We start from the raw sequence: 22,112 nt of genomic DNA, 5'->3' as shown, positions 1-22,112 counted from the left end.
ACAGACTATAGTGAGAACTGAGCTGCACATTACATGTGTAAATACTAACTGAAATTTATGCATTGTAAAATCTTGGGAGAATTCACATCCCAAATGTTTAATCTGTGGCCTGTTGTCAGATGGGCAGTAGAGATCAAGGGACAACTTCTCTAAAAATATTCACACTCTATTACATTGCTGCAGTTTCTGTTGATGTTTCCCTCCCAACAGCCCCTTTTTTTTCCTGCAGAAGCCCTCAGGGCAGACTCAGGATACTCAGGTCCCAGTCTGACTTTGTATTTAAATCCAGTGTCAGAATTGGCCAACCTTTTTCCTTTGTGTAGCTTTCCTGTCACTGTCTCAGAGGAGACCCATTTGAGATCAGTGGGTCTGCTGGACTGGTGTGCTTGCTGGTGATAAGGAGGTGGGTTGTGCAATGGAAATGTGTCTGGCTGTGTGATTAGAAAAAGTTGGGAAGGGGAGGAACTGAGCACCCTGCGTGAGGACTGCATGCCTGTTCTGTTTCCCCTTGCTCAGCCCTTTTACTTGGTTTCTCTACAGCCACTCTAGTCTCTGAATTTGTTCCATCTTTGTTATTCTTATTAAATTAACTTCAGTTAAAGTTTACTTGTATCTTTTATAATTCAGAAAAAAAACCCCACTATTTAAATATTTAATGCAGAAAATTGCAAGACTGGGGAAGAAGGAGAGCAATACTAGGGAGCCAGTATGCTTTAGGGTAGCATAGCAGAAATGAAGATGGAAATGCATTAGAGGCCACGGAGATACCAGGGAATGCTTTTCATCAGTGACAGGATCTGCTGTCCCCTGGGCCATTGCCATGACTTTCACGCCTTTGTGGTATATGTTTTATTTCTTACTTGGCAGTCCATCCTTTTGAGAATGAATAAATGAATGATTTTTGAATAGAGCTGCCTAATTAAAAGCCCTAGATTCCACCTTAAGTGGAAAACTGAGTTTTGCCATGGGCTGTGAGGGCACTTCTGTAACATGGATGGTTTCTACTAGGAGCTGCAAATGTGTTAGGCAAGGATAAACTGGGCCTCCTTGCCTGTTATTGAACTTTATAAAAATTTGCTTTTTCTCCCCCCTCACTTATATAAACCAGCTTTTGTTTTCTTTTTCTGTTTTCTTTCTGTTTGTGACTATAACAACTTACTTTCTTCATTGTTTTTCTTCCAGTGTCTTGCTCTTTTTTCAAGGAATTGTAGTTTCTTGAGCACTGGGGAATGAACATCTAGAAATTTGCCTTTCTAACAAACTGCACAGAGATGTTTGAAGAATTGCTTGCACAAAAAAATCATTTGAGATACAAATTGTTCACAATTGGGATGCTGAGTCACTTCTACATCTATTAGATACTTTAAATAGTGATTTGTCAATCAAAGCCAACAACTAAAGCTTCTCTAAATAAAGAATTCATGTTTTCCCCTCATGATGGTGTCACTAGCAAGGAGAATACAGCAATAGGAGTGAACCTAGAGCAAAACAGTTTGACCTGAGGACTTGATATTCACACTAAATAAATTTCAGGGAGGTGTTATTTGTTGTAGGTCTAGTCTGATCCAATTGTAGTTGGAACACATAAGTTTCACTCTTGGAGCACATCTTCTGGTTAATTTCCTCTGAAAACAAAGCTGTTCACTTGTTCTGAGATTATGTGGTGGGAACCAAAACACAGTAAGCATGGATGACTGGGAAATCCCTACAAAACTGCACTCTGCATCCAGACAAAAACGTAACTGTGGATGCATTAGTGTTATATTGGCATTCTTTCTATTCCTTTTTGCTTTTCACAAGTTGAAACCCAAAACACAAATATAAAAAATTATAACAACAAAATCCCAAAAATAGAAATTCTGTGTTTCCAAACCTTTAAAAGTTTTGTAAATGTTTTAGAATATTGGTATCCTTGAAAATATACATGACAGCTGGGCAGATGCAATGGAGATTGTTCAAGTGTCTATACTGCAGTCTTTGCTATGAAATACCAGTGGTCTCAGTGGACCTTTGATCTTCCTTGTTTGCCTTTTCTTTATTGCATGATTCAGGTCATCCATTGTCCAAGACACCTATTACTTCAGTGGGTTTGGTTCAAGCCCTCAGAGTCTGTAATTACTCGGCTGACTAATGCCAGTAAATTTTTGGAAATTTGCAGAGAACTATGATTGCACAGTTCCAGAGTGCCTGGGCCTTGCATGTACAGAGAGCTGTTCTCTTAGGGGTTTTAAAGGATTAAATGTAATAGTAGTGTACACTGAAACAGAAAGTGTGATAATCTTAGTTAGCTTGCCTACTGGGCAGAAGCAGCTTGGAAGTGCACAGCATTTTCAGTGAAAAAAAATCTTTTGTCAGATAAATATCTTCTTGTCTTCTTCAACAAAAATAAAGTTCATGTTTTGAGATTGCATCATGCTGGTTCCATAATGCTTCCTTCGATATCTAACTCCTTTGTTTTGCAGTGGTGTTTAATCACTTGCAATATCATACACTCTTCAGCCATGCACATTATCCCTTAATTATACATGACTAAGCCCCTCTTGACTGTAAGACATGTTGTTTGTTCAAACGCACTTACAAATCCATTTTCTTATCAGTTCTTTGCTGAACATTTACACAACGGGGTACTGTTTAAATACGAAAATAAACCTTTTATAAAAAAATTGTTTGACCCGCCCACCTGGCCTCCATCTGTGATTGTTCTGTCTCTGCAATCTGTTGTCTGCTTTTCCTCAGCGTGTTCTTTATCTTTTTGGATGGCTGCTATCTTTGAGCAACGTTATTGCTCCTCCCTATTTTCTCTGTGCTTAGTAGAAAGTGACATTTTCAAATCACAAGGATCAGCCAGGCAGATTTGATATGCTCTCTGCTATAAGACACACTTCTGTTCAGAGTATGCAATTAGTAAAGACAACTTCATTTCACAGTATCACAACTCATGCTGTACTATTTGGAATTAAAGCATTGTGAATCCAAGGAGTTTTATCATAAAAACTGGTACAGATAAATCTATCAGAATTAGCAATGCTTTTCTTACCACATGCTTACTGAAACCCAGAAGTTTCTTCATGTTTTGTTCCAGTTCAGTTTCATGTCAGTGAATTACTATAGTAATGCTTTTCCTTTATATTGTTTTTTCATTAAAGGGAAGTTGTGTGTTTGTAATCTCTTAATAAACTGACACTCTAATTTTTAGATAAAGAGGTTAAATCCATTTTTATTTTAAAGGATTATAGTTAAATTCTTACAAAGACAGTTACATTTCCAGTCTATGCACTGGTAATTTTTTTATTGTCTTCTGTGAACCTGGAAGGGAATTCTTTCTTAAAGAAATTAGAGTGTATTTTTTGTTTCCTTTCTGGCAGCATTTCTGTTTTTTCCCATTCCAAGCCAAATGTAACTGTGGAGAGCAGTTTCTTTTTGCATTAAAGTTCCTTCAAAAGCACCACAATGGATTGAAAGGCATGAGCATACTTTTTTTCTGAGTAAGTAGGACAATCAGCATTAAATGTAGAAATATCTGAGACCAAGATATGCAAGTAAAGTTATTTTTAGATTCTATAGCACTGTTGTGCTGAAGTGGAGTAATTTCTCTCTTGTGGGTTTTTAGAAGTTGGTCTTTTGTTTGGTTGGATTTGCCTGCTGTATAATGATGGCCTTGAGGAATGTGTTACAAAAACCTGTGAAATTTTTTTTCTGGATTGAGGCCTGGAATGGTAATAGTAGGTCATTGTCCAAAGGAAACAAAAATGTGTTATTAAGTTATTTTAACTTCATTTCAATTGGAAAGCTTATAGAGATGCCTGCTTCTACTCTATTTCACAATAAAGCACTTCAGATTTATTTCTTGCCAGCCAATTATTAAGCACCATTACAATTAAATTAAATTAAACATCCACAACAAGTTGACTGTCTCAAAGCTTCAGGAAGAAACAGAACAGATTCATTTGCACCACTTGCTTTACAGAGAACTTTATCCTTGTCTGAGGATAAAGACAAGGATATGTCTGGGAGAGATCTGAGACTCCACAAAAAGACGTTCATTATTTCACAGGGCCCAAAATGATTTAATGAAAATATTTCAGATTATCTGAGGCTTTCATAAGAAACTCTTTGATTTTATTTGTATCTGGAGAACTGTAGGAGAGGATTTTTGGGGTTTTTGGAGGGAATCATCTGTGTGAAGAGGGAGTCTGGCATAAAGATAGAATGATTAAGCTTAGAGCTGTTTTCTCCACAGAAGTACAAGAAGCTATTCAGGTTATATTTTTACTACCTTTATATTTTATTAATGCATTGATTAAACATTATTGCTGTAAGGAGTGTTTCTACTCCTTTTCCCCTTTCTGCTCCATTTTGTAGCCCTCTGCCCCGTGTTGGTGACTTCACAGACTCTTAATGGCTGTAGAGTAAACTGGATTGGGGAACCAATAAAGCGGCACAAAAGTTAGTTTAAGTTAGTTTTACAGTAGTATATCACAATGTTTTATACATAAGGCTTTAGTGACATATGAATTATCTTGCCCATATAATAAATTTTTATGTTTTGCAGAGGTAGGTTGCTGTTGGGGAACTCCTTTGTCAGTGTAGGTGTGTCTACATTGTCTTTTGGACATCAGTGTTGAGCATTTGAGCAAAACAGACTGTCTGAGTGTTCTGGCTTTTAGAGGCAAATGTTAGGTGAAGTTCATGGCATCCTGGTAAGGAAAACTTAGCCTAGTATCCTCCAGCTGGCCTGAGCCAACACTGTCCCACCCATACCTGTCCATGGATGGGGTCAAGCAGGCAGGTCAAGGTATAGATTCTCTGGGAAGGTTGGAGATGGGCGGATCCAGTCTGAGACAGCCTGAGAAACACCCACCTGCAGGCACGTGCAGTTCCTGGGGCAGCATAAGCCATCTATCCCCTGCAAGCCAACTCTTGTTGATTGAGGAACAGCTCTGAAGGATGAAAGGCAAGTTGCAAACCGTGGTACTGCACACTTAGATCTCCTAGAGTTGTAGATGTTGTTGACATATTTCAATGATAGACCAAAACTTTCCCCTCTTTCTGTTATCCTTCTGATGGTAACTTAGAAGCAACTGTCAGAAAAGCTTTCATTGCATCTTCCCTTCACCATTTCATGTTTCTTCTCCTAGAAGTTTCTCTGCTGCTCACAGGAAGCTAGAATAGGGGTAGCCAGGGAGTGGGAGGGTTTTTCACATATTTTTAAACTGTTTTTGTAAGGTTTGGTGAAAAAACAGTGACTCTGATTAGAAGATTCTGACAGCTGTACTGGCAAGACTATGGGTGTTCATTTGGCAAGGGAAATGAGAGCCTTTGAGGGGCTTACTAGGCATTAGAGATGCTCACGTCAGGGGATGTGTTCACTGCTCTGTATAAAAGGTTGTCATATCGTAGTTTTGTTGGAGTGGTGCTGTGTAATAAGGTTGCTATTTAGAGTGTGACCGTCGCTCTTTGTTTATTTGATTTGAGGTAATGAGGCTAAAAGATTCTAAAATAATGGAGTTTCTTAAAAAAATCAATAAGAGAGTGAAAAAAAAAACTCAGTCCTACCTAGTACTCAGTACTTTTGCATTCCACTGTAAATTTTTACCTTTAATATCCAGGAATCATGTAATTATTTAGGTTGGAACAGACCCTTGAGATCATCATCTCTAACTGGTACCACAACACAGCCAAATCTACCACTTAACCATGTTCATAAGTGCCACATCTACACATCTTTTAAATACCACTGGGGATGATGAGTCAACTCCTTCCCTGGGCTGCCTATTCTAACACTTGCAGCCCTTTCAGTGAAGAAATTTTTTTCTTTAAGCCAAATTAAACCTCCTCTAGCACACGTTGAGGCCATTTCCTCTTGTCCTGTTGATTGTTACTTAGGAGAAGAGGCTGACCCACACCTCTTTATAACCTCCTGTAACATTTAGGCAGTTACGGAGAGCGATAAGGTCTTCCCTGAATCTCCTTTTCTCCAGGGTAAACACCTGTAGTTCCCTCAGCTGCTTCTTATGAGACTTGTACTCCAGACGCTTCACCAACTCTGTTACTTTTCTCTGGACCTGTTTCAGCACCTCAGTGTTCTTGTAGTGAGGGACCCAGGATTGAACACAGTAGCAGAGCTTAAAGAATTTTTTGTTAAATCCAAAGGCCTTTGGTACATTGGAAAGTCAGGTAAGAAGACCCAGAATATCATAGAAATCTTGTTGGCTTGAAATTCAAAGATTTGTTTTCAAATTATTTTTAAATTATTTTCCAAATGATTTGTCAGTGATCAGATTTTACTGTATTTTTATTTAGAAAACAAGCAAACCCAAAATACATGCCCCTCCCCTTACCAAATTCTATTGTTTTCATTACTGTTTTGATGTTTTTCATTGTCTTTACCAAAAAAAAAAAAAAAAAAAAAAACCAACAAAAAAAAAACCCAGGAAACCTTACTTAAGAAACAAGGCAGTACCAAATGCCAAGCATGCATTAGATACTTTGAAATGTTAATTTGTGTATGGCCAGACAAGGTATGGCTGTACAGAACCTGTGTGAAATCAGAGGAGTTTAGTCACAGAATCTCCCTGGTCAAAAGTCCCTGATGAACTCAGTGAGTTGTTTATTATTTAAGTGGCAATATTGTATAAGCTTCATTGTTTGTGCTATGCCAGCGAATAGGAAAGCAAAAAAGTCAAAGAAAAATCTCATTAAAACAATCTATTGTATTAATTTCATCACCACTGGTTGAGGTGGGGTTTTGTTTGTTTTTTTGTTTTTGTTTTTTTATTTCCTTACAGCTGTTAGGGCTGAATTTTATATGAGTTAAAAAAAAATAAAAACAAAACCCAACAAAAAGTCATTACAGGAATGTGACAAATTTAGTATGAATTTTTCATGCATCTGTATAGAAAAAAAGCACCACTTACATCCAAGTTTGCACAGCAAATTTCATTTTGTTACAGCAGTTCTCTGTTGTCTACTGTGCCATCCAGGGATGTGTTATTCTGTTCAGTTGGATAATCATACAAATTTCCTATCAGACCATCATAACCTTCACAACATAAGTTGGTTTGTAGTTTTAGATTTGCTGAATTCTTAGTCACTGTAGTTTTACCAGATTCTTATTTTGTAAAGATTTCTAAAAGTTTTAAAGAGAGTATTAATATTTTAATATAAAAGGAAGGAACAATAACCAAAACCTAAAGATGCAGAAGTTATAAGCAAATCAAGTGAATTTCCTCATTAGTTTTCTGACAGGTTGAGAACCTTCTGAGGAAGACAGATAAAATTTTTACTGTTGACAATATTTCAGGCTTGTATCCCTTTTTTTTTTTTTTTTTTTTTTTTTTTTTTTGTGATGAACTTATACCATGTCCTTCAAAGTGTGGAGCATTTGCTCTCAAACTGGCTAATGAGTTGAGCTGTCACTCAACTCTGAGCAGAAGCTACTCAAGCACCTTGCAAACCTAATCTTGAGGGAAGGATAAGGTTGAACAAAAGAGGAGAAATAGGAAAAGAATGAACAGGAAAGCTAGAATATCTCTTCTCCTTTAATTTTCTAACTCACCTTTCAGTTTTGAACCCTGTAACAGAGTAACAGAATTACATACCTCTGCATTTTTAGTGTGTTTGTATCTCTTACATGGTAATTTCCCCCAGTTTTCATGGTGGTTTTATATTTATCATTTCCAAGAAAGTTAATGAGAGGCACACGCCTTACCCTTGTAAACTGAAAATTTAGAGAAACATTATGTCATAGCCTCAATGCACAACTTTTAACTCACCCAGTTAATTAATTCTCCTCAGAATATTATAGCGTGTTTTTAATTGCCATTTAGATGTAGTCTTTTATGTACTGATTTGCAATTATTAGATTCAAAGTGATTTTGCTGTTACAGTATAGTGACATTAGGTATTCTTTGATTTGTAGGATATGTTCTTCAATTTACCTTGTCTATAAATTAGCCAGGAAAACAGCAGAGTACTACTTGGTGCCTATGTTTCTTTGCAGCTAGATAAGTTAAAAAGACACGTATGGTGCCATGATTGCTTTGGGGGCTTTGTTTTGTTTGGTTTTAGGGTTTTTTTTTTTTAACAGATTTATAGAGAGATGAAGCTTTCACTTCATTATGTAGAAAAATCAGAGCAAGTTACTATTACCTAGCAAGCATTCTCCTTCTGGATCTCTGTTTTTGTGACCAGCAGTATGTGAACATCTCTCAAAAGACATTAGAAGGATTTTGGAAAACAAGAGCATTGTAGGCTTGGAAAATGAATATGAGATCTGAGAGATTCCTGACAGGCAACAACATACATTCAGTGAATGATGGTATGCAGCCATGGGACAACCCTATTTAGATATGTCATTCACACTATAGCTTAGGCACCATTAAAAATCATGAGTTTACTCTGAATAAAACATACCACATAGTTCCTTTGTTGAAACATGAATAATCTTCAGATGTTATTGCAGTTTAAAAATCAAGCTAAAATAAACTTCTTTTTCAGTTAGACATTTAGCATTGCATAGTAGTTAGACAAAATACTACAGTCTGAGCTCCTTATAAAACAATATATATTAGGTGCCAGAGAAGGCATAACAGATGCCATCTCTCACTATAAAAGTAATTTACAGTTTCAAACATAGCCATGACTGGAACATATACAAATTATTGGAAAAGGGGATCAGAGGTTATGAAGTCTCTTTTTGTTACTAGATTTCTTGTGTCTAATATTTCACATTGAAATCTGCAGTTGGGAATTGTTTTGTAATGGTCTGCTTTCAGTTTATCTAAACTTTTCAGAGACTTCAGCTACAAAGTGCCTTTGGCCAGTGTGATCTACCAGCCAAGTATCCCACCAGAGAACAATGCCCCCCAAATGTTTAAAAAAAAAATTTTTTTGACACTGTGAAAGGTTAAACCTTTTGCATTTCTAATGTCTCCCATGCCAAATTGTCATGTGTTTGTAGCAGGTTAATACAGAAGGGGGTTGACAAATCTTGCTATAATCACTACCCCATGTTGCTTTTATCCTCGTCTGCTGCTCATTTTGGTTGTGAAAAACCCTAATATATCAGTGACAGGAGGTCTGGATTTGTGGCTTACTGTTATAATTACTCCCACTGAGGCACTGTCAATAGGATTAAAATAAAGATTCTAGACCTGTCCACCGTAGATGAGGTCAGCAACACTAGCAGTGGGAGTACTGTTTCTGCAAGCTGTGCTTTTAGTCCTGAGTTATGGAACCATAGACATTAATATGAAGCAAATATTTGAAAGCTCCAGTGGAGAAAGACCAGCACTTTTTTTTTTTTTTTTTTTTTTTCTGCATTAGCTAATATATCCATCTGTAATAAGTAATCTAACAGCATCCCTCTATGTCCTGGCCATACATATATGTATATTAATTTTCAAATGTATCTGAACCCCAGAGAGTTTCAATTACAGAACAATCCATTTTGCATTTTATAATTAATAAAGTCTTTGCAGCTGCATAACTTCATCCAGGAAACATCTGCATGCACTCTTTGTGTATACATCACTTCTGTGAAAAGAGGGTTAGCTGAATTCTCTTTAATTTTCTCAGGCTTGGAGAAGGTAGAAAGGTAAGGAGTTGATTAAGATAATGGAAAACAAATCAAAAGAATGGTGAGTTATGCCCACACAGATATTAAACAAATTCTACTCACTGCTTGTAAGAAAAAATACAATGCATAGGACAACTTAGAGTCAACTTATTCAAGTGAAGAGAGAAAGGGACCCAGGGGAAAACCTGAGCACTTCCAGGATGGGCAGTCAATTTGCCATGGTTCTCCAGCCTGGTACCCCAAGTTCGTAGGTAATACTGATGTTGAAAATCTGTGATTACTTCTTTGTCATCCCTTGACATTGGCTCTGGAAAAACAAATTTAGTTTCATCTTAACGTGCATAAAACTGTAACACCATCAAGGCTTACTAGTGATGGCAAACTCAGGAAATGGTGTGAAACCCAGAGTAAATAGATGAGCTGTCTTGCTCTGCTAGCACAGTATGTCATCTTTATTCTTATCCTCTTACACCAGTTTACTTGTTTATAATGGGATCAAGCAGTAATTAGTGCATTCACCTCTTTAATTATTTTCATATAAACTCAAAAGTTATTATCAAAAGCCATGTTCAGTCAAGTGTCTGAGATGCTGAAACAATTGTGGGGCCTTTAAGTCTTAAGCTGATATGCCACCTGGAAGCTTTGCTTTTTGAAAAATGGAGATTTTTTTTAAATTGTTTATTGTAGTAGCAAATAATTTTCTTGATTAATGTGTCAGTGCTCTATAACTGTTTATTCTTTCTCCTTTGCTTATATAAATATCAATTGTTATGTATGTCATTCATAGCCCTCACCGTATTTCATCATTGCTTCCAATTTAAGTTCCCTAGCTATCCTAGACACAAAATGAATATCATAGTGTTTTATAGTGAAAAGGCTACATAAAAATGAATAGTACTTAACACATCCTTGTTTTCCTTTCTCCTGTCCCACAAGTGGAACGCCAGACTGCTGATTGTTGCCTTCTACATCTGCTTTCATTCCCTTCTCCAGAGGTCCTTGGACTTTTTTTTTAATAAATATGAAAAGAAACATACATATTTCATCTCTAGCAGGACACTAAAGCATGTGATGAGCTCACAGTAGAGAAGCTGCTATTTTTCTCCATTAGGTGCTGTAAGCATCTTATGCCACAGGTGTGGCATCATAGTTCTTGTTAGTGTGTGTTAATTCCTCAGTATTTACTTTTCGCTTTGCAAAATTCCATACTTTACGGTATTTGTGTAGCCTCTTAAGGGATACCAAACATACTGGCTAAAAATATTTGTGAATGCCCTGACTTCAGCATATTCTAAACACGTTTCCAACTGGGCACTGCGCCCTGATGCTGCAGCCGTGCCCAGCTGTGTCAGCCCCTACTGTCACCATACATCCTTGTTACGGTTTAGTGCTACTGGATGTACCAGAAGAAAGCAACTTAATCCAAGCCCAGAAAGACTGCTGGTATGATTTTCTGGAGGGTCTTTCATTGTATACAACCAGAATAGTGTACTGCTTTATCCAGGGCTTCCTCAGTCTCAAACCCCAACTCCAGGAAAGCTCTCTTGTCCGAGAGATTTTCTTCACATTGTCTTTGTAGTTCACACTGAAACTCTGCCAGCTTCCCAACAAGAAAAATCTCAGTTTCATGGAGGAGTTGAGAAGATTTTCTCTGAGGAGCAGCCATGGCTATTGCAGATAAGTGAACAAGTCCGTGGAGCTGGTCAGCTCTGGGAGGGTCAATGATGGACAGTCATTAAAATGTTCTGAGGCTAAGATACTAAGCAAAGAATTGTGCCTTGGCTGAAGCAAGACTTCCTTCTCTATTTATTGTTGATTGTGTAGTATATGGGGAAAGAATTAAAACCTGATTGTGTTGTTTTAAGCTGGTTAGGGTCAGGCAGGTAGGTGCTATTCTGTCTTTGTGCTGTCAGTAATGTAAGACTTTGGAGCAGCTGTTAGAACAAATTGGGAGCTTCATCTAGGAAGAGCTGTTCTATTAAATTAGCAGCCGTAAATGACACAACAGAGTGAATGAAGAGAGTTGCATTTTGTGCTGCCTTTCTCCCCACCCCTGTGCTGCCTTTTGTTATACCCCAGAAGCCCTTCAGTTGCAAAACTATGCTGGATCTTAAATTGCTTGAGGAACATCAAATGAGTTCACATTTTAATCAGATCAGCAATGATGAGGATTAGAACTACAACATCAGAGTGCCATCTCACCAGTTATATCCCCCTGCATATATTCTGTCATTGCTTGAGTTCTGTGCCTTGACTTATGTTTTAGGCTCCCTTTATAGGGAAGAAGTGCAGCTAATGAGTGCTTTTCTGTACTAAAGAAATTAAATATTAAAATGGATGTGATCAAATGTCATTTGAGTTGCCTGAAGCTTTGCCATGAGATACTTTTGTGAGACAGCAGCTGTAATTTATCACCTTTAGATTTGCATGTACGGAGCTCTGAGTGTTGTTTGGCTACTGTGTTTGTTTTTGGTTTTTTTGCAATTAACATTTTTTAATGTTCCTTATGGAGGTAGCAGCAGTGGGGATTTTTGCCACCTGTCCCTGTAATCTTAAAAATATTACATGAAGCACTAAATTGAATCAAAATATGTAGAATTAAAATAGTGTAGAAAAAAACAATCTATGTAAATTACTCATAAAATAAAAAAAAATCCACCATGGCAATTTGGCAAGGGAAGACAAAAGGGAATGGAAAAAAGAATCAAAACAGTGTTTTTGAATGATTCTTTCCCATCTGTTATCTGTGTAACTGACTGGCAAGTTCTCACACCTTCGTAAGTGGTCTGTGCAACACCATGTTGGTAGAGTTTTCAGTTGTAATTTTCTTTGCAAAGACAATGGTATATATTAAGAACAGATAAGGACCCATAGGTCCCCAGTTTTGAAGCAACAGAAATATTCTACTGCTAGTCTTAAAAAGAACAATTTTTTGAGGAATTTAATTTTATGAAGAAAGATGGGAGAATAATTTAATTGTATTCCTCCAATGAGTACCTTTAATTATAGTGCACAGATCTGCATACCCTCCTTTCTGAAGAACTACAAAGTTTTAAAAAATCTTATTTAAAAGTACTGTTTTCATACTGTTAAAAAATTCAGTTCTGGAATTACGTCTCTAGGATTTATAAGTAAAAGTGGTGGCTATTAAATGTGGTGAGAAGCCTCTTAGTGGACAAAAAGCTAATGGAATGGTAGCATGATATGAATGCCTGAACCTGCTGCCTGTGTTATGCTGTGCAGGAGAATAATTGGCTTTCAGTCATGTAAAGTAGTCACAGACACTCAGATCCTTTGAACTCTAATAAAAAATGCACACTTACTTTAAATAGTGAGTGACTAAGCATATAAATGTCTTGATCAAGTCATAAGCAAAAAAAAAAAAAACTGAAAAGGAGTTTTCTGTTTAAATTTTGTTATTTCTGTCTGAAATCTTTATTTTACTCTCTGCATCTTTGCCGTGTAATGTTTCCTGCTGAGAAGGACAGACTGGAAACACAGTGGGGATCTTTGCCTTTTAAGTTACTCTTTGCTTTGCAGAGGACTACATGTTGGAAGTTCCGGTGCATTTGTCCAGTGTTTTGTTTGGTATAAGAGGAACACGCCAATTTAAGAAAGGCAGGAGACTATTATTTAGTCATTTTAGCTACATTTCTATTGCAAGTACTAAAAAAGTAGACAGAAGTTTAAATGTACATCTTAAGGTACATGTATACAAATTCATTCAGCTTTTGTGCGCTTTGGTTAGAAAATTCTGAAACAACCTTGGATGAAGGTATAAAAGTTGAATTGAGTTGAATTTTCCACAACTATAAATTCACAGGTCATGTTTATCTAAAGTGCTTCTCCAAAATTCTTTTTGTTGTCTTTTCTAAATAGCACATATAACAGCTCCTGTGGCACAATCAAGCTATAGCAGATTTTACAAGTAGGACTAGATTTTCTTCTAATGCAAACTTGTGCCCCTTTGTCAAAATCAAAGCCTACAAGCTTTGCATGCTAATTGGCTCTGCCAAATAATTTAGCTTCCATCAACTGGGGTTTTTTTTAGCACAGCAAACTCTAAATGTTATGGCTATTTTAAGCATATTTTTCTTTAAAAACTTAGTATATTGATAGAGTAATAGCCCGAATTTCCTACTGGTGTGATCCACTATTGATTTACGTAATTCATCAGCCTTCATCTATTGTTGTCTTAAGTATTGCTGCATTTATTTTTTTTTTTCTCTGTTGCATAAAATTAATCAGACTAATATGACTCATGTTGCTTTAGCAACACTATGGGTCTAGTCCAAAGGCTATTAAAGTCAAAGGTACTCCTCACTGACTTAGTGAACTTTAGATAAAGTTCATTGTTTTCATGCTCTTTCCATCAGTGCCGTACCAGACAACTGAAATAACTGTTCCAAATATCAGTGTCTTTTGATACTTTGCATTTCTGTTCTGAGAAAATATCCAAGCAAATATGAATGTAACCAAAGTAAATTCTCTCTCTCTGAATACAGAATGACTATTTAACTAGCTTTAATATTTTGATACCCAGTACAAAGTTTCATGCGCTGTCCCTTTCCTTTGCATACAGGTGATGGCTTTAGAGGGTTAGACTGTCTGTTAGGGTTGGAAGAAAAAAAAAGAGTTAAATAATCTAATTGAAAATATTTTTGCTTTATTAGAAGATTCTGGAGTACTTTTGTGTTTTGTTTTGCGTGTTGACGGTGTTTGTAGGTTTGTCTGTAACCTCAATGCTGAAATTGAATCTTAATCTGTTTTCAGTTTTAGTGTTGTCTGATACCCACTTCCCTCTTCCTCATTCCCTACAGTTTTCATAGTTTATACATTCTTAAGTTGTCTGTCTAGGTTGCAGTGCTCTGACCTGTTGCGGTGGCTGACCTGTTTCATGTGTGTTTCTGCCTTGTGAACTGTGGCAGTAGCAGCAAGAAGTTTTTCTAAACATCAGCGTTGTAACATAACACATTTTTTAATTTCATGGGCTCACAGTGAGCAAACCAAAGTAAGAAGTTCTCTTGTATGCATATTACCTATTGTCTATCTTTTGTCTTTTCCTTGAATGTTTTAATAAGTTAATTTCAACCTACTTGTCTCTTTTTGTGAAACTGGGAAAACCGATTGAGCAGTTTATGCTGTCTGCTCTCCTCCTCTTTCTTAATGTTCTTACCAGAGTCATCTTTTAAACAAATGTTCATGCCTCATTCTTTCCTCAGGATCAGGGTTTGCTGGTGGGTTACAAATTCTTTGGGTTTCTGAGATCAGGGAAGAATAAATTTTGCTGCAAAACAACCAGTTCAGATACCATAAACACTTCAGTGGCCTTACAGGAGGTCTCTAGAGTGTTTTCATTCTGTTTAGGCCTATTGCAGTCATCCAGATATTTCACACCATTATTGTACTCTTCTTTGGTGAAAAACAGATGCCTTTTGTATTTATGTGGCCTTCTGTTTTAAAATACTGTACTGCCAGCTGTTGAGCTATATATAGTATATACTTGAACTCATAAAAATGCCACAAAATCATTAACAACGTCATCTGAATAAAAAGAAATTGTGAGCATATCTTGCTTGAGCCAACATAACAGAGTGGGCAGTTTAGATGTTTAAAGAAATGTGCACCTCATGTGACAGAAACAAAAAAAAGACAGGATAGAAGTCCTTGCAAATCTAAATCTTAATTTGTTTTGCTCTACTTCAGCTTGTGGCCGTGGGTTCTACAAATCCTCCTCACAAGATCTGCAGTGCTCCCGCTGCCCTACTCACAGCTTCTCTGACAAGGAAGGATCTTCCAGATGCGACTGTGAAGATAGCTATTATAGAGCACCTTCTGATCCACCATATGTCGCATGCACAAGTGAGTGAGTCATGAATTTAATAGTAAAGGACGTTGTTTAACCAACCAGGTGCAGCCACTTGCAGTGAGTAGTTTTGTCTGGCTTTTCCTGTGTTTAAAAAGTACATTTGCAATGGTAAAAGAAACTGAAAGGCAGAAAAAAGGGTTGACAGTGAATACAGAATCAGCATAAATATAATTTTCAAGTTTGCTTAGTACAGCTTTGGAAGACATTGCATGTTGCATAAGTGCATAACTCACTGTAATAGATATAATACAGGCCCAGTTCTACCTAAATTGTCGCAGACAATGTACGTTATGTCATATAATAGCAAAATTAGTAATGTGAAAAATGAAAAGTAGCCTCTGTGGAACTGCACTTTGATTGAACTGTAATTGGATCTGACTTAACCTTCTAACTGCAAATAGATTGGCGTACACAGATTGGTGGTTAAAATAGTGGAAGTCTCCTAAATCCCAAACATCACTAAATGTCTCTGTAAATCATATCAGAGCTGATAACAGACGACTGCATGCATCATGTGCAACATGTTTAGAAGAGATGAACAAATCCCATATGTGGAAAACCTGTAAAAGAGAACTTTTGAGGTATATTAATCATTCATTTTAATTACACAGAAGAGAAACAGCTAAAATCAGTTGCAGTAAATATACAGACAATTGTTATTCTGATGTCTTAATGGAAAATAAGTAAAGCTCCTTCCATATGAGTTCAAGAAAGCTTTTATGCAGCCTGTACTAAAAATAATGAAATGTTTATGTGAAGAAAAATGCTTCAAATGTTTTCTATCACAGTAATTAAAATGCTACCTTTGTGTCCCACTGTGGCTTTGTGTAATTATCCTGGACTTCTTTGTGTATTATGTAGGACCTCCATCTGCACCACAGAACCTAATTTTCAATATCAACCAGACTACCGTGAGTTTGGAGTGGAGTCCTCCTGCTGACAATGGGGGAAGAAGTGATGTGACCTACCGCATTTTGTGCAAGAGGTGCAGCTGGGAGCAGGGCGAGTGTGTTCCCTGTGGGAGTAACATTGGATATATGCCCCAGCAAACTGGATTAGTAGATAACTATGTCACTGTCATGGACCTGCTAGCTCACGCTAACTACACGTTTGAAGTTGAAGCTGTGAATGGGGTTTCTGACTTAAGTCGTTCCCAGAGGCTTTTTGCAGCTGTCAGTATTACCACTGGCCAAGCAGGTAAGTTTTCATCACTTATGAATCTCAACACTGTGAGACTGAGAGAAATTTGGAACATGCAAACTAGAGATGCAGTAAATCAGGAGCATGTTTAGTGTGTTCTGGGTCATTAATCTTTTTACCTTGTCAGCTATTTAATTTGAGCTTATACTATTTCAGGATAACCTGTTCTGTTTCTTGGCCTCAGGATTGCTTTCACAAAGCATTCACAAAAGAGTTAAAGAAGATGCATAGCTTTGTTATTAAATAGAATTTCTTAACTTAGGAACTTTTTTTTTGTTTTGTTCTTACTTCATTGTAGTTAATTCCCTAGTATTTGAAGATAATAGATGTGACAGTTTTATACAGACTTCCTTTTTGAGTTTTTTAAACATGTATGGGAGTCCTAGGTCACTGGAAGATGATTTAGATTTCTGATGGTGTTTTCAGTGTTAATGTTTTCCCTCAGGACAATATTTCTGATTTATCTTATATTTCCAGATATTTGATTATGAGAAGCAATGAGAATGCGATGATTATTCTTTGTTTCTTCTATTTGTCATAATCTGACAGGTGAAATGTCAGGGGAAATAAAATCAAAATAGCATATCACCCCAGGGAAAAAAAGGGCTTTCGTTTTCTGCTGAATGAAAAAAAAAAAAAAAAAGAACTCTCGAATTTAGGTTTCTGTACTGGCCAGTTGCTTGTTGATAAAATTACAGACAATAGTGTGCTATGGTCTTAAAGAGAGGATAGTAAAGCTAACCTTTTGTAATTTGAACAATCTTAAACCAGTATTATTTGCAAGATTTGGCTTTCAAAGAAATATTGTAAAAGAAAATATAAAGTGAATAACTGATGTGATGCTTCTTGTAAGAACAGCTGAGTAATATTTTAAAGGATAATTCATACTTATATTTTGGAGCAAATTTCTGTGGATCATGGTGGGGTTTTTTATTTTTTTAGTGAGGTTAGAATGATCCCCTAAAGTAATGTTTTGAGCTAAGAACAAACACACCAAACAGGGTAAACAAACAAACAGGAAAAACTGTAGTTATTTTGTACTTTAAAGATCGTAATCTCAAAAAAAAAAAAATTAGGGACAAGAAATTTAGTTCAAAACCTTCCTTCTCCCCAAATTTAGGACAGTTGATATGGTTGTAAAAGTTAGGCTGGAATATATAATCTCCTTATAGTGCTTTTATGGATTCCAAGTGCACATTTTATATTATTTTGGAGCCATCTCTGTGGCTGAAAGGATTGGGTCTCTCGGTTCATTCAGTTCTTGAAGTTTATGATGAGATTTTCAGCACAGAAAACTTACCCTGAGACTATTTTTGTACCACAGATGATATTATTTTGGCACCTTGATTTTTCATCTTCAAAATAATTCTCCAAACATGCACAGGTGGACAGTGTTCTGCTCTTTGTAGATGACTGTACAGAACTATAACTTGAAGGAGAGGATTTGGACTTTTTCCTATTTAGCTGAATCAAACTGGCTTTACTTTATGTGCTTTAATGGTTCATTGGCACACAGGGTAAAGGAAGAAACAAGGCAATTTAGTGACTAGAATCACATCTCAAGAAGATGAAAAAGCCTTAATCAGAAGTTTGTTGTGTTTTCTCCATGATAGCTCATTATAGTTCATTATTTTGTGTTGTCATAGTCATGGATTTACAGGGCTTTTATTAGGCCAGAAGATATAATATGATTATCCTGTGCTATCTTATACATAACACAAGTTATGTGATTTTATGAAATGATCCTCACATCAAGCCCAGAGATGTTAGTGAAACTATAGCTTGCTTATATATTAGAAGCAGCACCTACACTTTACTAAAAATTTAAAGTAATCAAAGATCTTCAACCTCCTAGACAAGCTTTGTAAGACCATGAAGCAGGAGATCTGACTCTGTTCCTTCCCTACTTTCTAGTTTCCTGTGGGATTATGCATAGACCAGCATTTCCCAGAATTTGACACTGTTTAGAGAAAGGGTATGACTGAAGCTTTGCCTGTTTAGCATTTCTGAACATAAAGATTTAAAAGCTTCCAATTTGGCATCTAAAAGAAATATATGTGGGGGACAGATTTTGAAAGAAAAAAAAATGGCTTTAAGCTCTTTTTCTTGCAGTTTTGTCTGTAAAATGAAGGTAACCTTCACGTTTCCTTACCAAGCTTTTCAAGATTTTCTGATTAGAAGTGCCACATAAATGCAGCTTTTTTTTTCACAGAATTACATAATTTGTGTTGAAGAAAAGATAGATGTTCAGAACAAATGCATTTAGCAGAAGGAAAGACCTCTTCTACATTATTTTTGCAACAGCATGTTTTGGATCCTAATACTGGTTTCTTTGGTTTCTCAAGGAGGAAAATATTTTAGGTGGAACAGGTTGATGACTATAATTGAACAGAAAGAGACTGGTTGTTCAAAGGAAACTGTTATGCTTCTGTGTTTCTCTTTTATTTTACTATGGAGAGAAAGAAAATGTTGGATTTATTTATAGCCAAGTAAACTAGGATTCATGCAGCTCTCATTTGTTCCTGTGTGACTGTTCTGTGTTTCTGGAAAAACTGACTTTTTCTATGCCCGTATTGCTTTTTATGTGTGTAAATGTGTCTAACTAAACCTTCTTCACATGTTATTATGCTAACACAATAGGTGGCTATATATAATTACTGGGTTCACCAGTTGCACAGAGGATTGCAATGAGATTTTCCCTTTGTAGTTTTGGTTTAATTGAATTGCTCCTTTGTGGCCATAGTCACAAAATTCAAATCATTGTGTAATGATAACAGGAAATTATTGATAAAAGAATGGGGTTATAGAATATATTCAGTGTTTCCTCGCCCACATGTAACAAGCTTCTGATGAGACAAAGAGAGCATGCCACATAAAAGAACCAGATGGTGGACAAAAACCTATTTATATTTGTAGAAATAACACAATAAAATGACTGCAAGTGTGTAGGTATCATTTCACATCTCTTATATATATACACGTATGACACATTGCTGTTCATTCCTTGTTTAAAAAAGACTTTGTGACTAGGCTATCAGTTGTCATGTGGCATATTTTTGTGCTTCAACCAAGGACCATGAGGCTTTTGGTTTTGCTTTGTTTTCTTTCTTTGTTTTTTTTTTTTTTTTTTTTTTTAAGATTAAGTACACAAAGTCCCCCAGGACTAAACCCTCTTGCTTCATATCTTGCCTATCCAGCATCATATAAAGAATATAGGATGTCATCCCAGTACTGCAAGCTGATCTATGAGAACCCCTGCATCCTTGTAGAATTCTGATTTGAATGTGACTAAGCTCATGTTACAATAAACAAATAAAGAGCTGTACCTGGTGAACACCTGACAAGCACTATCTTTGCAAGAATAGGCTTTTACCAAAGATGAAATTGACCACTTCCCTGATAAGATATTCCCCTTTCAGTTGTACTTAAAGTTCCTTTGGATCCATCAAATTCCTTACCAAAGTTTACATTTTTTTCCATACAACACCCAGAAGGTGAATGGAAACTGGGTAGATTTCACTGCAGATTAATATTTGCTGTATTTTGGCATTCATGCATTTTCATTTTACAAAATATGCTTCAATAACAATTTTATAATTTTTCTGTTGACATTTTTGCAAAGATAGTGTGTTTTTGAAACTATCTTTCTGCATCCTTTCTTCTAGAATTTTTCTGAATGAACAATGGACTTATCTCTAGTAAAGGGTTATATATACCCAACCTACCCTGGCCTTGAAAAAACTTAGGATATTTTGAATGAATACCAAAATTTATTAGGGTTTGAGAAAATTTAAGTGTGTGTCTTGAGCCAGTTTAAATTGTTTTTATAGTCATTGAAAAGAAAAAAATCACATCCAATGGGACACTCATAATTCCTTATTACCATAACTAAGACAAACAGAAGTTAAAATGTAATGCCAGTAACTGCCCCTAAATGTACTCATTGCTCTTGTGCATGGAACACTTGCTAATGCTTGCTGCTTCTTCACAGCAAGAGAAAGGTGCCCTATAGCACTCTTAGGTCATGCTGTGCCTTGAGATGCCCTTAATGCTGACAACTTCGAGTGGTTAAAAAACTCAGATTCAGTTCCATCATCAAGGCTTACTCTTGAAAAGCATTTTTTTTAGTAACAATTTCCTTTGTATATGTTGATTTGATGCTATTCCATTTTTACATCTTAGAGTTCAATTTTAAGACCTTTTCCTACAAAAAAAGCAGATCCCAAATTTCACAGTTAAAAAAAAAAAGGAAGCCGAATTTGTCAAATTGGCATTATCCCAGCAACTTGAACTGAAAAAAAACATTACATGCTATAAAATCATGACTGTTAGCAGCAGCACCGTTGATTTACATGACAAAAGAAATGGCTGAATGCATAAATGCAAATGCATTTTGCATTTGGGTTTGCATTTTGCAAAGGGTTCTGCCTTTCTTAGGTAATTCTGAAGTCTTTCTAAATGAGAGAGACACTTCACATTCTCTCATGTTACATTCTCCTTTCATTCTTGCTGCTTATAATTTTTCGTTTTGTTATTTCTTTACTCTTTTCCCCCAGCTCTCAATTATCCCTACTCATTTTTTAAAGTCTCTTCTTTCATAGCCTCTACACTACTGACCATCTATTTGTTTCCTGTTCCTGTCAGTCTCACTTAAGCCTGACTTTTCTTCAGCGATGAACTGTCCCCCAGCAGAGGCAGCAATCAAGAAGATTGATGTCTGCAGCTTTCCCAGTCACTGTTACTTCAGTGTTCTAGTCCTATTCTCACTTCCCGCCTTCCCCAGGCCATTTTGGTTTCTTCCCATAGTGCCACCAAGTTGTTTTAATCTCCCTCCATCTACATCTTCCATCCAATGTTCACTTCTAGTGCTACATGACAGCTTATTACAAATAGCTTCAGAGTTCAACTTAAATTCAATGTTTTCCCATTTCAGTGGACTTCCTTTAGCTATTGGTTTCCTTGGCTATTTCCTGCTAATGACTTTACTTTTTGGCTTCATCTCCTAACATCCAACTGTAGATCAGTTTTTGCACATTGATATGGCTACATCATCAATATATTTTTTAAAGCAATGCCTCATGTAAAAATAATTCAGATTACAAAAAATAATGTTTTCTTTTTACCAAAAAGTGTTTCACCTGTTGAGCTGGTGGAATTATTTTACAAAAAGTCACTTTTAAAATGTAATAATCACTAAATGCTTTCATTAAACTGAGGTTTTTTAGAAACATATGTGATGATGACTTCATTTGGTTTACCGTTGTGCTTATGTTCTTAATGGGAGCTATATGGATGTCTGTGCTTATTCTTAATAATTTTTAAAATATACTTTAATATTTTAAAAATTTTCCTGGACCGGTAGGCAGAGAGCGTAGCAGTCCAAGTGTTCTGCACTTCATGGTTACCAACTAAAAAGGGAAAAATTAGAATAGAAATTAGTTGCATATGATAGTTATTATTCTT

General features: G+C 36.3%; 1 protein-coding gene across 9 annotated transcripts in view; it reads left to right on the top strand.

The window, feature by feature from the left end:
* The window catches only part of EPHA7 (EPH receptor A7), a 164,030-nt gene that overhangs the window by 39,403 nt on the left and 102,515 nt on the right, over positions 1–22,112 (top strand). For 8 of the 9 annotated variants that reach the window (XM_068184078.1, XM_068184084.1, XM_068184081.1 and 5 more), the window contains 2 exons: positions 15,287–15,442; positions 16,311–16,646. In XM_068184078.1, coding sequence (XP_068040179.1) covers positions 15,287–15,442; positions 16,311–16,646 — 492 coding nt within the window. Of the gene's footprint in view, positions 1–15,286; positions 15,443–16,310; positions 16,647–22,112 lie in introns of those variants that run through there. The other variant, XR_010997134.1, reaches the window with a different exon arrangement.

Source organism: Anomalospiza imberbis, chromosome 3, assembly GCF_031753505.1.
Source record: "Anomalospiza imberbis isolate Cuckoo-Finch-1a 21T00152 chromosome 3, ASM3175350v1, whole genome shotgun sequence".
Classification (NCBI taxonomy): Eukaryota; Metazoa; Chordata; class Aves; order Passeriformes; family Viduidae; genus Anomalospiza; species Anomalospiza imberbis.
This window is presented reverse-complemented; position numbering and strand designations above follow the sequence as displayed.